General features: G+C 42.5%; 1 protein-coding gene across 1 annotated transcript in view; it reads left to right on the forward strand.

The window, feature by feature from the left end:
• Positions 1–14,451, forward strand: part of PPIF (peptidylprolyl isomerase F) — a 45,952-nt gene that overhangs the window by 16,851 nt on the left and 14,650 nt on the right. The window contains exons 2-3 of the mRNA XM_069240184.1: positions 1,017–1,047; positions 8,178–8,266. Of these exons, the coding sequence (XP_069096285.1) occupies positions 1,017–1,047; positions 8,178–8,266 (120 nt within the window). The remainder of the gene's footprint in view (positions 1–1,016; positions 1,048–8,177; positions 8,267–14,451) is intronic.

Consider the following 14,451-nt stretch of genomic DNA (forward strand, 5'->3'; position numbering starts at 1 on the left):
GATTACTGTGTCCGTCTTGAGACTGTTAGCTGTGTGTGTTTTTTTTTTTTTTTTTTTTGCACACTGCTACCTACCCTCTCACCTATTAGAAGAAAAGGTGGACAGAAGCTAAATTATCTTAAATTATGTAGTGGAGGCTCGGTTGGAGGACTAGAAATCTGAAGCTAGTTTTCAAAAGCAGCTTCATGATCTGGTCAGATTATTGGCAGTTCAACTGTCAGATGTCTGAGTTTTGTTCATGCTCTAGGTTAAAGACTAGGTAGTCTAGGTCTTTTCGACATTCCAGTTTTGATCGGTGTTGTTAAAGGACTTCTCAGCCAAAAATAGTTTCTGAATTTACCTTCATGTGTTCATTAAGTTATGAAGGGCTTCAACAGATGAATTTCGGTGTAGGTGGATATTTCCATATCGGTGTGAGGACTTCCCCTGACGGATTCCTGGGTAGTTGAACCAGAGCTGACTCGATCTTGTTAAGGTACATCAGAATATAGTTGAGGTACTATTCTTCATCAAACTCTAGAACACCCAGAAAAACTCGATTAGCAACTTGGAACTGGGAACACATTTTTCCTCCTCTGCAGGAATCAAATGCACAATGACCCTTTTACTCAGAAAGATGTATGGGGAACCATCAACAATTACTTCAACACCAAAACAATAATTTAGGTACCATGACCCACTTGGCCATAGGAGTTTCTGGTGTGAACTCTATAAATGTTTATTTAAAGATCATTAACTAATACTGCAGCCTTGAGAGGTCCGACATTGTCGTGTTCCTTAGTTTATTTAGGCATGTTTCTGGACTATGTTTTTGGTAGAGGTCTTTATGGGGATGTGTACTTAAAGTAACAGGCCAAACCCTATACATGAGACTGCCTCCTCGCAGTTGTTAAATATCATGGAAATAAGCATCTAATTTATGTAATGCTACTGTGACTTCTGATATTTGTTAATCATTTGTATTTTAAAAAAATACACATTCTGAACTTTACACATATTTTTGTTACTTTTTTCAGCTGAAATCCGATGTGGTTCCTAAGACTGCAGGTAAGATGTGGTCATTATATTTGTTGGGTATTACACAGGGTAGAAGCCGTGTTTGAAAGAATGATTCATCTGTTTGCTCCTACTTTATGTAACTTTTAACAACGTCATTTTCATGTTCCAGTCAACACCTTAAATCTCAAACAATCTATATGCAGTTAGGAGAGGCGTGCAATACTCAAAGGTTTTGACTGAGTCATAGAAATCGCTCGTTTATCCAAGTGCGAAACCACCATGAAGATAAATGTGGTGCAAATGTGCTCCAGGGCAGGATCAGAATTGTTATGAAAATTTTTTTTATTTTGAGTTTAGAATAATGTATTGAGAGATTACATGCAGCATGTAAACATTACGACTCCGAACTCAACTGGTTGTGTGATTGTGTTAAGATCCAAAGAAAAACACATGGAAAATAATGCACGTAAGTGCTACGAGAAATAATTCACTGAAAGGAAAATGCTGTCTGTGGAGGCACAGTAATCCATATACCTTGAACACAGACTATGTTTCAACCCTTATTGTCGTTTAAAATGTGTGGTCGTCATCAGGACTGAAACATGGTGATGAATATAACTGCTAGAAAGTCATGCATCAAGTACAAAGCTAGTGTGTTATGGTGCAGGCGAAGTGGTATTTTGTTATAGGGTCAAGAGGTTGTGCTTTTGCGGTGCTAGTATTTGCTTAGAGGGGTACGCTATAGCTAGAGTATGCATTGCCCTAGTTAGAACATTCTTATGTGGTTTCTTGAAGGGAGCTGGAGACATTTGCTGGCCTGACACTTTCTCGTACCTTGTAACTATTACCTTGGTGTAACCCCCTCACCTGTGATCACCTGTTGGTTCCTGGTGATCATAGAAGCCTTCCTTAGACTTGGCCCTCCTTCTGGAACACAGTGCCATTTTGGTTAGAGATTACAGAAGTGGGTATATATCGTAAATAAATTAATTCTACATTCAAAGCACAGACCAGCCGTTTAGTTGACTTTATATCTTTGCCAGTGATACCCATGGGCAGTAATTAAGATGTTCATTGCAGACAGTTTTATATTGCAGTATGCAGCTGTGAGCGTTCATCTTATCACAATTTATGAAAGTGCTTCATTGCACAATTTACTGCACTGACTCAATTTAATTTTAGGTTGAGATACGCGACGGACATTTTGTAAACCATCAGATTTGTATATAAATCTGTATAAAAAGCATTGTTAGCTAATTGAAGAGGAGTGGGTTTGAAAGCTATTTGAGAGTCCTCTCTGATGGGGACTTTAAGATTTGTCCTCGATTTCGTTCTGCATTGACTTTATCAGATTTGAATCTGTAGATGGGCTTTCATCAGTTGAGCAAGAAAAAAGAGGTTTCATTATGACTGCGTATTTCAACCTACATTCAGGCCATGTATCAGTAGGAGTGAAAGCAATGAGATTAATTTTTAATGTCATTTATAAAGCAATAGCAAAAAGAACAGATGTTGGACGGAAAGCTGAAAAAGCAAACATTCACTTCACCCCTAGTCATAAATCTGGGTTTAATTCATTGTGTTTTTTTTGTTTTTGGTTTTTGCACTCCACGCCACCCCGGTTTGGACTGAGCCATATGCAAATCAATCTTGACCCTGCTCCCCATCTGAACAGTACAGCCTGAACAGCCAGACCCATCCGGTGGTGAAAACGAGCATCCTGGGACCATTTTCAGTGGATCTCCCCTCATCAGCCAGGCTAGCTTAATTCCAGTGGCACAGTGAGCATGGGACCCACGTCTGGACATATTCGTCCCACTTAGGGCGACATCATCTGTACCCCCCCCTTTTTTTTTTTTTTTTTGGTTCCCCTATGTGGGAAGGGTATGCCCAGACCTGGGTCCCATGCTTACTGTGCCTCCAGCCATTCTAACCGGCTGGACGGTGTATGCGGCTTCCTTTTTGCAGTGTGGTACTAGTAAAACATGGGGGGTGATTTGTGTGAGATGGTCATGATGCAGGATACTGAGGTGAGTCTCCTGGGACCCGTTTGGGGTTTGGCATCTGCTTGCAGTGTGGCAGCTTGTCTTGGGTTCTATATTCTTTCTCCTGGTCGGAGGTCTACAGTGCCTTCCTCCGGCGTGGGTGGGGGTGGCCTTCTGGTTGTGGACTGAGTTTACCCTGCCAGAGGCCTGCCATGCCTTTCTCCAGCCTGGGGTTTGTTCCTGGTTTGCTATGCTACTGGATTCACCACGCCCTACTGCAGGGGCTTTCTCTGCAAAGCTACGATGTTGTTGATTGTTAGATGTTCTGTCTGCCGGCCTATTAATTTCGTGGCATTTCAGCAGGCTTGGATGTTTGAATTTATGTATTCTTCCCCATGCTCGTCTTTGTGCCATGGCGCTCAGAAGTCTGCTAACCAGGGTTAGCATGTATGGGATGAGTCGCTATGGCGTTGTGGTTTGGGTCTTGGTCTCTGGCTCTGACCGTTAAGGGTCTGTCCCCTGGTGTTTCAGTAGTGTGTGCTCAGTTGCAGTGTTAGTCCATGGTTGTCTTCCATCTCAGTTCCTCGACTGAATGCCAACAGAAGTGTGCCATTCTGCTGCAACCGCTTTCCTTGCATGCAACCTCAAGCTCCACTTTCTCCAGCAATACATCCATTCTACTTTAAAGTAGGTGAGCACTTACACTTTGCACAAGGTCGTTTGATAAGAGCCAGACATCAAGGGTAGTAATTCTTTGAAAAGGTCATAGTGTTTAATAATAGCTGTTTGCAGGCTGGTTAGAGATGTTGCACTTGACAGATGGTAGGGAAGTGGTTCACGTGCTTGATGTGTGTGTTTTTTTTTTTTCTTTTTCCATTAAGGGCACCCTTTGGTGGTTTTACCAAGCAAAGTTTAGTGGAGTAAACTTTGCAGTAGAGCAAGGGGAATTACGTGGTTGGTCAGCCAGAGCTAGTTAATTAATTTGGGAGAGAGTTACGTATACCTCCATACGTCTTACAGAAGGCAAGAACTAATAATGAAAGCAAATGAAGTAAGTATGGAGGTGTGGGTGAGGGGGTAGAAGTTGTAAAGTAAGCCTGTAGCAAATGTTAGCAGCTAAGACATCTGCAAGAGGGCTTCCGGTGGGAAATGCAGTTACAGAGAAAGACTGGCATAAACCATTTGAAACAGGAACAAGGAATAACATGTGTTGACAGCCACTAGGTCTTGCTGTTTCGCTTTGCTGATGCAGAGCTATTTGCTGATGCTGTTCCACATCGACAAAAAAAAAAAAAATACTTGTCTTCTAATGCCGAACATCGGCAAAAAAATAAAGCATGATGATCTGCATCATAATGCCAGGATGATGACCTGTGTGCACGCATAATGCATGGCACAGCCACTATGTTGTGGTTTAAAAAAAAAATATATATATATATATATATATATATATACACACACACTGTTTGAAGCTGGACGCTCACGTCTAAGTGGTAAATAAGTGACTCGTGTGTACAAGTTCCTCGAAAGAAATGTTAAAAAAAAAAAAAGTGAGGAAGCAATAGAGGAGGGCAAAAATCAGCAGCATTGTGGGAGGGAGCAGTGGGATTGACCTGATGAATCAAAGGTAGATATATTTTTTTTTTTCTTTTTTCTTAAAAAAAAAAGAAAAGCCAGTCTGGTAATTTTAGCCAAGCAACACACAGGGTGAGATTTGAGGAGGGGAAACAGCATATGAAAAATATGTACTCGCCAGGATGCTTAAAGGCAAAAGAAAAAGAGTAATTCCCTAACTGTGGGCATGGCAAGGGTACAAGTCATCCAATCAAAAGGATGGTAACAAGGCTATGTTCAAGGATAGGGGCAAGCCGGAGAAGAGCATACAAGTTATAGAATTAGATGCAAGAAAATTAATGATAAAGCCAACTATAGGAAATAATCTTTTTTTGGCTTGTTAGCCCCCCACTTTTTGCCTGGTATCTGATGTGGCTTTGACAGTGCACTGGGTTCCTGCTTAGCAGCTCCCCAGTGCCAGATCTCTTTTGCTTTGTACAATTGGCACACAATTTAGCACCTACTGTAAGTCTATAGTAAATGGCACCCCTGGTACCAGGGGCCTGGGGTACCAAGGAAGGCCCATGACAGTTGCAGTACCAGTTGTGTCATCCCCAGGGAACCACCTCACCAAACCCACACAGTACTGCCATATCAGACTGCGTGCATTGGTGCAGGCTAAATTGAAAGCATGACCTGTCCCACACCCATGTGTGCCGGTCCTCTCACTGTGCCAGGTGTAAGCCACCCCTGAGGAAGCTTGCATTAGGGCACATGTGAGGACATCAATGCACAAGCAGATATGCCCTTGCTATGTCTTTGTCGATTCAGAGACCTAGTAAGTGAACAGGCAAGTCCGTTTAAATGCATGTGCTGGACACTGGTCACTCTAAGTTCCCCAGCTACATGATGGCTTCTCTCAACCCTGGGATGTTTGGTATCAAACATCTCACAATAATAAACGCTCACTGAATCCAGTGGTGGATTTATTAATAAATGCACACGGAGGGCACCTTTTAGAGGTACCCCCAGAAAACGTACCAGCTATTCCTGATCAGTCCAGCCACCACAGATTCATTTCTACCACCAAGGTGAGAGCCAGTGGTCTTGAGGGCTTGAGACAAAGCCTGCACTAGGCAGAGGTGTTACCACCTCACCCAGGCAGGATTGACATTCCAGTGCGGGGAGCTTCAAAGGCCTAGCCACCTTTGCCATTCAACCCAGGTTTCTCCAGATGGCAGAAATGACTGACACATCCAATCCTGAACCCCCTTTTGGCAGCTGCACAGGTGGGGAGAAAAATAAGCAGATTAGAAGGTGTGCTCACTTCATTCCAGGCCCACCCCTAAGGTGGACGGGCTGAAGTGAACACTACTTTTTTCAATTCCTTCTTCTTGTTTGGAAGGAATTAGGCCGTTAGGGTTAAGGTTATGCCCTCTTCTCAGAGGAAGTGGTCATCGAAAGTGTTGTCACCCTAAAGTTGAGCAGCCCATAGTTTACCGCATGGCACTCCCTGCAACACCTCTAAATTGAGTATTTAGGTGGCGCCCCTGAACCCTAGTTCTCAGATCCTGATGACCTAAGAAGACCAGGACAACGAAGAGTTGCACCTGCATAAGAGGAAAATAAGCAGCAGCTGACCATGCCGGACTGCCTGCTGACCTCAAAGCACTCTGCCCAGGAAGTTGACTTGTCCTGCCTTCCATAAAGACTCAAGTCTCCCTTGAGCAGCGGACCTGCTCTGCAAAAAAAAAACGTCCAAAAAAGGACTCCCCAGCTGCTAGAACCCCAAAGACCGACTCCTGAAGTGACCACTGCACCCGATGTCCCCGACCTCAGGTGAAACCTACCATTAGTGCTAACGCAGGTCCCTAGCTGCCCAGAAACCGAGTCCAGTGCTGTCTCACTCATCTTGGACTCGCCTGAGTGCTTCCACCCTCTGCACACAGGTCCCCCTCTCTCGCACCCTTGTGAGAGAAAACCCAACACCACAGAAACCAAGGCACCTGTTGCCCCTGACACCATCTGAGGTGGGTCACTGGTGTTCACAACGTTCTCTGGCTCCTGAGAGCTCGAGTTCACCCCGCTGGACTCCCTGACAAAGCTTGCAGCATCAAAACACAGGACGCCCTGACCGTGAGTGCTCCCGGGCAAGGAAACCTGACGCCTAAGGACACCCTTACATCCATCTCCCCTGGAGACGAGGACCAAAGGTGCACCTATGTCCCTGAGCACCCCAAGTCTACTACCTACCTGCTTGTTGTCCCTTACTGGCTTCCTAGCCAGAGCATGCAGCCTGTTTGTCTTGAGGTCCAATTCACATAGAAAACTACTGGGCACCCGATGCCTGACTGCACCCGGCTGGCCCATTGCTGCCCGCTGTGACCTGTTGTGGTTCTGATCAGTGCCCAGTAATTACCTTTGGTCCCTGAGCTAGACCTCCTAAGTCGTTGTTAACCCTGTATTTCGTGCACCTTGCTTTCCTCAATAGGGTAATATTGAGAGAACTCTGAGAATTGCACTGTTGATTTCTGAAACTGCAAAGTATTTATGCTTAGACTACTTACCTGATTACAAACTTCTTGGTTTAAAGTATATGTAAAAAAACAAGTGTTATTTTTCTAAATTGGTCTCCAGTTTATTCTCTGACTAGGTGTCTCATTTATTGCCTCAGAGTACAACAACTGTTTAGCACTACTCTCTAAGCCTAACTGCTTGCCCACAGAACCACAAAATGGTGCATTAGTCCCATCTACTTTTGCCTCTGCAAACCAATTGGGGGATCAGCTGTACTCTCTGCATGGTGTACTTCTTTTTGATGCACCATATGGAGAGCCAGCTTCCTACACAAACCAGTGGTAAGCAGTGGACTGACCTAAAGCACACTGTAAGTATTGCTATTGCCATCAATATGTCTTCAAAAACCAAGACTTAGGAAGGCTGAGAGAATGTGGCAAGACTATGAAGGACATGTCCAAGTGAAAAATAAAGCAGTCTGGACCTGGAAACCTGTCTACTTGGACTTCGTGAGATTGGGGTAACCATGCACCCTTCACTAAAACTTGGAGAAATTATCATACACTGCGTTTTCTTCACTAGTCGTGATCGAAATTTCCACCCGAGGCATGAAATGGGCACTATTATCTACCTTGCCAGAAAGTTTGTCTAAAAATGCCTGGTCTGATTGGCTGTAATTTTGCCCAAATTGTGTTTTTATATTTGTGTATTTTCCAGTTGGAACAGAACTCGAATATAAATTTAAGGTTAAGAGAGCCACAGTGCTTAGTGCATGCATATTTTGCTCTGGGCTGCTGTCAAAGGTTTCTTCTAGCAAGGGGTACCCCTGCTATGACTATGTGGCTTCCGAGACTGTTTAATCAATATATAGGGTCCTGTTTATCGCTTTAGTGTTAATGTTTTTTATGGCACACACTGTAAATTGAATTGCTTATAAATGCCTGGAAGAATCAAGAGTGCATGTTTGCTGTTGGTGAGAGGTGACAGGTTGCTTACAGTGAACCGTGAAGTCTTGCATTAGTGTGCCTCTGTTCCTATAATTTGATTCATGTGCTTAATATTTTCTGAAATGGTTAGTTTGTTTTTCCACACAATACCACTTTATTTTTTCTTTGTTTTTAGAGAATTTTAGGGCACTTTGCACGGGCGAGAAAGGCTTCGGCTACAAAGGGTCCACTTTCCACCGGGTTATCCCTCAGTTCATGTGTCAGGTGAGCATACGAATGGCCACTGGGCCCTGTGCTTCTTATGAACATTGTTTATTGGGATTTCGTGCCCGTTATGACCATTCTTCTACCATCCATTTCCTTTTCCTATGTGTTCTACAGGGAGTGCAGAATTATTAGGCAAATGAGTATTTTGACCACATCATCCTCTTTATGCATGTTGTCTTACTCCAAGCTGTATAGGCTCGAAAGCCTACTACCAATTAAGCATATTAGGTGATGTGCATCTCTGTAATGAGAAGGGGTGTGGTCTAATGACATCAACACCCTATATCAGGTGTGCATAATTATTAGGCAACTTCCTTTCCTTTGGCAAAATGGGTCAAAAGAAGGACTTGACAGGCTCAGAAAAGTCAAAAATAGTGAGATATCTTGCAGAGGGATGCAGCACTCTTAAAATTGCAAAGCTTCTGAAGCGTGATCATCGAACAATCAAGCGTTTCATTCAAAATAGTCAACAGGGTCGCAAGAAGCGTGTGGAAAAACCAAGGCGCAAAATAACTGCCCATGAACTGAGAAAAGTCAAGCGTGCAGCTGCCACGATGCCACTTGCCACCAGTTTGGCCATATTTCAGAGCTGCAACATCACTGGAGTGCCCAAAAGCACAAGGTGTGCAATACTCAGAGACATGGCCAAGGTAAGAAAGGCTGAAAGACGACCACCACTGAACAAGACACACAAGCTGAAACGTCAAGACTGGGCCAAGAAATATCTCAAGACTGATTTTTCTAAGGTTTTATGGACTGATGAAATGTGAGGGAGTCTTGATGGGCCAGATGGATGGGCCCGTGGCTGGATTGGTAAAGGGCAGAGAGCTCCAGTCCGACTCAGACGCCAGCAAGGTGGAGGTGGAGTACTGGTTTGGGCTGGTATCATCAAAGATGAGCTTGTGGGGCCTTTTCGGGTTGAGGATGGAGTCAAGCTCAACTCCCAGTCCTACTGCCAGTTCCTGGAAGACACCTTCTTCAAGCAGTGGTACAGGAAGAAGTCTGCATCCTTCAAGAAAAACATGATTTTCATGCAGGACAATGCTCCATCACACGCGTCCAAGTACTCCACAGCGTGGCTGGCAAGAAAGGGTATAAAAGAAGGAAATCTAATGACATGGCCTCCTTGTTCACCTGATCTGAACCCCATTGAGAACCTGTGGTCCATCATCAAATGTGAGATTTACAAGGAGGGAAAACAGTACACCTCTCTGAACAGTGTCTGGGAGGCTGTGGTTGCTGCTGCACGCAATGTTGATGGTGAACAGATCAAAACACTGACAGAATACATGGATGGCAGGCTTTTGAGTGTCCTTGCAAAGAAAGGTGGCTATATTGGTCACTGATTTGTTTTTGTTTTGTTTTTGAATGTCAGAAATGTATATTTGTGAATGTTGAGATGTTATATTGGTTTCACTGGTAATGATAAATAATTGAAATAGGTATATATTTTTTTTTGTTAAGTTGCCTAATAATTATGCACAGTGATAGTCACCTGCACACACAGATATCCCCCTAACATAGCTAAAACTAAAAACAAACTAAAAACTACTTCCAAAAATATTCAGTTTTGATATTAATGAGTTTTTTGGGTTCATTGAGAACATGGTTGTTGTTCAATAATAAAATTAATCCTCAAAAATACAACTTGCCTAATAATTCTGCACTCCCTGTATTTATTTTGGTGTTGCTTCCAGTTTGGGTGAAAGCAGAGCTGGGGAAGGGAACACACCACCGTACTGTAGTGCACCAGCATAAATAAACATGGCTGGTGGTTCAGGCTTTGGTTCTCTCCTAGCAGATCTGGTAATACAGTGTGATGATAGGCCAGCTAAGATCTCTTCCTTTTCAAAGGCAGTGTTGCATAGCCAAGGCAGGCTGGTTGCCAGGCTAGGAAATTTCATTACATTTTACTTCTCCTTCAGTACCTGTATTGACTCCCATTAGGGGTCAGGTTACATTTTAAAATGGTCAGTCAGACACGTAATGTGAATTGTCTGAGGATTCCAGCATATTCAACAGATAAAGTGCAAATTTTAATAGGAACTCAAGCAAAGGAAGTGGTTATTTTTCAAGACCGGGAGTTCTGAGATTTAAATTGTCTAAAACCTAGTGGCTAGCTTCTGTAGTCAGGGATACGTGAAATCCTTTACCAAAATATTTGACATAGGAACATTCTCTGATTTGCCTGCTGAAATTGAAACCACTTGTGTTTTTTTATTTATTTTTTTAACTAGTTTTTAAATTGTTTCTATCCACATTTTTTTCTAAATATAGATATTAATGGTTTTTAGACCATTTTTCTTAGGCTGACCTTATTTTATTTTTGCTGCATTACAATAGCTTTGACATGATGTAAGGCTTTAAAAAATATTATTATTTTTATTTATTTATTTTTTAAACCTCTACCCCGCAGGGATAGTTTTGGCAAAAACAGTAGATGAATGCTAAAAAACTTGAGGCCACCTGAGTCGCAAGAATAAATACGGGAATTAAGTAGGATCTCTGTCCAGCAAAACAGGCCTTGTGGGTGATACTGAAAGTCTGTTTGTTAGCCCTGTTTTGTGCTCGTTTCTATGTAACCATAATGTAAAACATTCTGGCAAGTGTGTATATATACAGTGAGGTCATGACATTTCGTGGAAATAAAAAAACAGGTTATGTTTGTTTGCGGGAGATCATCACCTTCCCTCAGCGTTTGCATGTTTTATAAAAAGCTTATTAGGTGACTCAGCAGAAATGCTTATGCTCCCTGGCTCACCTAGAATATAAATAGGACATTGTCTAAGTGGCTTCTGGTTGGCAATTTTTCACAAACTATTAGGTTAACTAAGTAGGTCGACTACCTGCAGGAGAAACTCCGTGTTGGGCCAGCCCTAGACTTGAATCCCGGGAAGGCCAGATCTTTTTTTCTTTTTTCCGAGTACCTTGGAAGAGATCTAAAAAGCTCCTTAACTACTCTTAAAGCCTTCTCCAACATAGGCATTCTGGAGAACCTGCCCCAGGAAGGCACAATTTAACAAACCAAATACATTAACAGTGTCCAGGGTACAAATCAGTAATAGTATCTCACAGGCCACTGGAATGTCAAGTTGAGCCTGAATGAATATTGGTGGATAGTCTAGGCTGACGTGGCATGAACCCTTTCTGAAGCTTCAGCGGTGTTGCCTGCTACCTTCCTGAATCACAGGCCCAAGGTATTTTCTATCTCAAAACAGAAGCTGGCTTCCTATGTTTCCACTGCTGCAACATATGAATTCAGCTCAGCCAGTTGCTGAAGGGCGAACTTGGGTAACTACAGCCTGGTGAACCAATTCCCAATTAGAAAATGTGTGTTTCCTTTTTTTTTTTTTTTTTTTTTTTTTTTTTTTAAAGCTTGAACAAAAAACTCAAAATAGCCTCCTTGTTGACCTGCCAAATAAAATGATTCGGGGAAATTGGTTAAAAAAAACTCCTTTTATTATGATTTTTCAGACCTGTTCACTAAAGACTACCAGACTAAAAGGGTTTCAAAAGATTTCTCATTTTCAAACTGTCATTCACTTCCCAATGTAAATGTAGTTTACTCATCCAACAATCTACATTTAGTTATTTGTATCCACATTTCCTGCAAATGCCTTGTATAAGTTCCATAGAAATCCATGTAAGGCTGAGTAGGCATTGAATTTTAAACATCTTTGTCTGTCTTAATTTCATGTACAAATTCAGAATCTAGTAGAAGCTGAGCTTGCTGCCCGTGGGATGTTATTTTGTATAGCGAAAGAGACCTACTACTCAATGATCTGAACTATGATTTGATAGATTCTACCACCAACTCAGATGATGTTGAGCTGGCTGTTAAGCTGACTTAAGAAAGGGTCATATCACTTTTGAATGGCACCATAACCTTTGTACTGCTTGCCTACTCCCTCCAGATATCGCACAACCCTTGATGGTATGTTTCCTCTGTTTGTCTCAACCCTCCATATTTATCAAGTCTGCTCGGCTTCCCTTCCTTATGTTATGAATCGTCTCTTCTACTTCCTTCTATGTATAGTTTTCTGCCAAATATGAGAAGCACCGCTAGAAATGTTATCTTAACCGTTGCCCCCAGACTCGTCAGTTTATCCATTCTTTTCTCTAATTCCTACTACTGAGGCTCTCACCCTACAGAAGTCTGAGGGAGTGTTTGAAAAAAAAAAAAGAAAAAATAAGGAATTGGCTTTTAAGGCAACCTCTTGGACCCACTTTTCACTGAATAGGACAAAAAAGAATTGAATGTCATATGATTCTGTCTGTTCTTTCACATGAAAAATATCTTTATGTATGTCCTGAGAGGGGGACCTGCTGTTTTGATTTATTTTCTGTTTACCTCTGAAATAACAAACTCTCCTGACGTCTCTTAATATTTTTGGGTCGATTATGAATCTTACTTTTCTAAGATCAGCTCAGTCCACGTCCACTTGCTCCAAATGTTTTGCTATATTCCAATATAGCTAGTTGTAAACATTTGAGGTGGGAGCTGAAACAACTTTTGTTAGGGATACTGAAGGCATAGATGATATCTCGGCACGCAGTATTCTGATGCTTTCACTGTACCCAAAATCTAGGTGGTGGTCATTCGATTTTTGGGTCTAGCACATTTTCGTAAATAAATGTTATCAGTTTCAACTGGCTCATTCGTCAAACGAGTTTGGTGATGCTGTGTGCTCTGAATCGATGTTCTCTAATACTGGATGGAAATGGGTAGCTGAGCATACATTATCCATTTTGAATGGAAAGGGTAGCTTTGAATGCTTAAAAGCACTTTTATGTAAAATACTCCTACCTCCTAAATATTTTACAGCCTTGGAGTAAAACCTTGTGGAGGGTGCCTTTTTGGATATTGTTTTCGCAATAGCTCTTGAGTTTAGCTCTGTTTTGCCCACTGCTCTGCTACAGACTTTGTTGATTCTCTTTGTTTAATAGACAGCCTCCTTTCTTTTGCAAAACTATTTCTTTGCTTCCTCTTCTTTGCGGAAGCAGTACCCTGTAGCGATTTCATTCGCTGTACAAACACTGTGCCCTAATTCCTTAGTATGTCTACTCATAACGTAGTCTTTACTTCTTGTCAGATTTCGTGGTCGGCAAGGTTTATCCTGTTTACCACCTAATTTTTGTGAAACTGACATTCTAGCCTTCCAAACAAAAATGTCGTTTGTCTCACTTGAGTCGATCTAATCTCCTCCGCAGTTGTACATTTAATGAGATCTTGCCCACATAATTCACATGGGTACTTCGGAGATTTTCCCAGATGTAGCATCCTTAATTCAAACTGTCGCGAGATCGTGTTCCACTGGCTGGCTCGAGGAAGAATGCTAAAGTTTGTGTTTCCCCTCACATAAGCTGGCTTGGCCTACTGAAGCCCCAACATGCCAACTTATGATCTATCGCCGACCTGATGAGTTACTTGGCTGGAACTATTTCCCGGCACGTTCCCATTCTAGTAGCGCAAGATTGAACTCCGCATCAGAAACCCACTCTTTTAATACGGCCATTCCCAATAAACTGCTGCCCCTCTCCAGATCAGGTTAGTAAAACAAAATGAATCTGAAGACCGGGCGATGTAGGTGTGTTTAAATCTCCTATCGCAAGGCTGTAGGGTAGATGCTCTGTCAAGCTCCCATCCGGCGTGTTAGCTGGCCACCTGTGGCACCCTAGGTTCTATTTGTAGGGTCGACTACGCACCCTGTGGCACAAGCGGTGTTTTCGGTGTTGCCATCACTAAAGGCCTGTTGGCAACATTGCTACAGTGCCCTATGGTGTGACTGCACAGGCTCTCACTCTGGTATTGGATACAGACTATTTTATGCTCTTACTGTAAATTCAGTGAGTGCAGGAGAGCTCATATGAATATAAGGGAGGTGAGGACAGGAAGAACGAAGTAACACAAATATAAACGAAAGCTACAAACACTTAGCTTTCAGCTAAGTAGTGGTGCACTGCTGACCCTGGGGGTTTGCATAGCTAAGAGGCCTGAGGATCAAGTGAACCACCGTGGTAATTACTGATGAAAGAAAGATGTGGGAACGTTTGAGTGCTCTGCCCCATCTTGTATCTGACAGCCAGATCAGGAGCCCTGGATTGCTGTATTATGTGGCTTGCTTGGAGCCAATGATTCAATCATCCAAAGAAAATGTATGTAGCAGGAAAGATCTCTATTT

The sequence above is a fragment of the Pleurodeles waltl genome, chromosome 6, assembly GCF_031143425.1.
Source record: "Pleurodeles waltl isolate 20211129_DDA chromosome 6, aPleWal1.hap1.20221129, whole genome shotgun sequence".
Classification (NCBI taxonomy): domain Eukaryota; kingdom Metazoa; phylum Chordata; class Amphibia; order Caudata; family Salamandridae; genus Pleurodeles; species Pleurodeles waltl.